General features: G+C 40.3%; 1 protein-coding gene across 1 annotated transcript in view; it reads left to right on the top strand.

Moving 5' to 3' along the window:
- Nucleotides 1-2,818, top strand: part of tcf7l1b (transcription factor 7 like 1b) — a 72,431-nt gene that overhangs the window by 65,126 nt on the left and 4,487 nt on the right. Inside the window, exon 10 of the mRNA XM_016499015.1 lies at nt 2,472-2,590. Within this exon, the coding sequence (XP_016354501.1) occupies nt 2,472-2,590 (119 nt within the window). The remainder of the gene's footprint in view (nt 1-2,471; nt 2,591-2,818) is intronic.

The raw sequence follows: 2,818 nt of genomic DNA, 5'->3' as shown, positions 1-2,818 counted from the left end.
TATATAGGGTTGTAACGGTATACCGGTATGACGGTTTATCACGTTTTGACCGTGCACGGTTATAATACCATAAACATTTGCATATCTACGGTTTAAAAAAAAAAAATTTAATGAAAATAAATCTCACCCGTGCATATGCAACTTATTTCCACTCTGCATTCACTTGGCTGCTTACATGCACGTGCAGCGGAGAAAATGATAGAGACGGAGATAATATCTAATCTCCATCCCCACCGAAAAAAAGTACAAATCTGCAGTATGGGAATACTTCGGATATTTAAAAAAAACGAATGCAGGGTTGTCCTTGAGTCCAAACCAAGAAACATGCTTGGAAGAGTTTATTTCACAATTGTACACACTCAAGATGAAATAGATCTGAATCAACAAGAACTGCTCTTAGTTTAGTGGTAGCACTGGATTAAATAAGAATGATCTGTACTGAGCTTCTCTTGTTGTGTTGTGTGTGTGTTAGGGATTCTTGAATTATTCATACATAAATAATGTATGTTGAGTTGATGAGTATCAATAGTGAGTTGATGGTGATCAATAGTCCGTCCTCCTCCAGACCTTTACAACCATTGTCAGTACAAGCGAGTGCAAGCCCAGCCCTGCTCGTTTCTCCATTGGTATTTGTGTGATACAGAAGGACTACACTTTCTGTAGTTACTTTGAGAATAGACGTATCGAGTGTTTGATTTGACCCCTCCTTCCATTTGGTCCTGAATTGAAAAGCAATATCTGCTGACAGCCATATGATTTAACATTACTGAAATTTCACAAGCAAAAAAGATCCATTGTATATTGCCAATAGTGTAGAAATATATGAAGCACAGCTCACACAGAAATCGCTTTCAAACCCACACGATCACATGGATTTCAACTGAAATTCATACTTTCAGTCTAAATTCTCCTTTTGAGGTGAGACTGCTTTTAGTCTGCAGAAGCTCATGCGAATGAAGTCTCTTCTTGGTATCCTTGTGCCTACGCCAGCTGAAATTAAGAGGGGTTTTTTTTTTCATTTAATAAAAGAGTCAAAGAGGAAGGGGGGAACACTGGTCACTTTTTCTGGTTCTGGCTGATGACAGGCCTTCATTGTGCGTTCACCTCAGTAGAAGCCCTAGGCGCTGGGATCAGAACCGTGTCCCATTCAGCCGGTTGTAGGAAGTGGTTTCCTTGGAATTTTGGTCTGGAGTGTCGCGCTTTTTGCGTTACCACAGTAACCCCGTACTTCACCTGTAACAGGAGCGGATAAAGGAGCTTTTCAGCTGGTACTTTATTTGGACTGAATATGACATATGAATAGAAATAGGAGTGTGCTTTAGTCTAGACAGCATAGTTCACCCAAAAATGAAAATTCTGTCATTTACTCACCCTCAGGTTGTTTCCTTCGTCTGCTAAAAACAGAAGAAATGTTTTGAACAATGTTGGTAACCAAACAGTTTCTGGTCTGGACTTTCATAGTATTTGTTTCCATGCTATAAAAGTCAATGTGTACCAGCGAAGGTTCGGTTACCAACATTCAACAAAATATCTTATTTTATGTGCTATAGAAGAAAGAAACGTATACAGGTTGAGGGTGAGTAAATAATAACTCATTTTTGGGTCATTCTTTAAGACCTATCATTGAGTTTTGAGTATTATTATGGGATGTTTGAGTCATAGTAATTCTGTCATTAATTACTCACCCACATGTTGTTCCAAACCCGTTAGACCTTGTGTTCATCTTTGGAACACAAATGAAGATATTTTTGATGAAATCCAAGAGCTTTCTGACCATTCATAGACAGCAACACAACTGACACGTTCAAGACCCAGAAAGGTAGTCAGGACATTGTTAAAATAGTCCATGTGACTTCAGTGGTTCAACTGCACAAAAACAAAAATAACGGCTTAATTCAACTATTTCTTCTCTTCTGTGTCCGTCTTCGACGTGCGTCAGACGTGTGACAAACTTTTCATTTTTGGGTGAACTGTCCCTTTCAGGGTTAAAGGTCAAGGTGTGCAAACTGAACAGGTGTAAATATAGTCGGAGTGATGGTTTAGTGGTTCGCACACATTGAGCCTTGGTGCTCACGTAGGAAATGCAGATTCAAGTCTAGCAAAATCCTGTAAGATGGGAGGGCGAAGATTTGTTTTCTTGGATTCAGAAGGCAGTAATGCTTATTTGCCGCTTTCTTTCTTTGCAGTTTGGTGTCCAGTCACTTTTCTCCTCATATCGTTCCTCATCATCATCATCATGGCCTTCATCAGACAGGCATCCCTCACCCAGCCATCGTCTCGGCGGCTATTAAACAAGAGCCCAATGGAGAACTCAGCCCAGCAGCTAATTCGTAAGCACACGCATACAACACACTTCCCTCCTGTTTCTTATAGCTTTTAGCTTTTTGGAAACTGACAGGTATCCTGTTTTATTACTAGTGGCTAATAGCATTAACTTCCACCTCCACTCTCCACTTAGTGATATTTTGAAGCTCACATAAAGAAGCCCCTAAACGCCTTCATGCTCTATATGAAAGAGATGAGGGCCAAAGTGGTGGCCGAGTGCACGCTGAAAGAAAGCGCCGCCATCAACCAGATCCTCGGCCGCAGGGTGAGTAAACCATTTAGTCCTCGTATGAACACCCATCTTGAGTGGTCGGAAACAAATGCTGGGGTAAATGTGATCCAAAATTTGGATGTAGTCGAAAAACATACATTTGTTGTGTAAACGCTAATGTGTCCCACAACATCAACATATCGCCTACTCGCCTGTAAATCAGCCGTTGTGCTATTGGTTCCTTAAATGATATATATACATATATATATTGCTGATTTTATA

The sequence above is a fragment of the Sinocyclocheilus anshuiensis genome, unplaced genomic scaffold (genome assembly GCF_001515605.1).
Source record: "Sinocyclocheilus anshuiensis isolate Anshui unplaced genomic scaffold, SAMN03320099.WGS_v1.1 scaffold1163, whole genome shotgun sequence".
In the NCBI taxonomy this organism is placed as follows: Eukaryota; Metazoa; Chordata; class Actinopteri; order Cypriniformes; family Cyprinidae; genus Sinocyclocheilus; species Sinocyclocheilus anshuiensis.
Note: the sequence above shows the minus strand (reverse complement) of the source record. Positions and strands in the feature narration are given on the sequence as shown.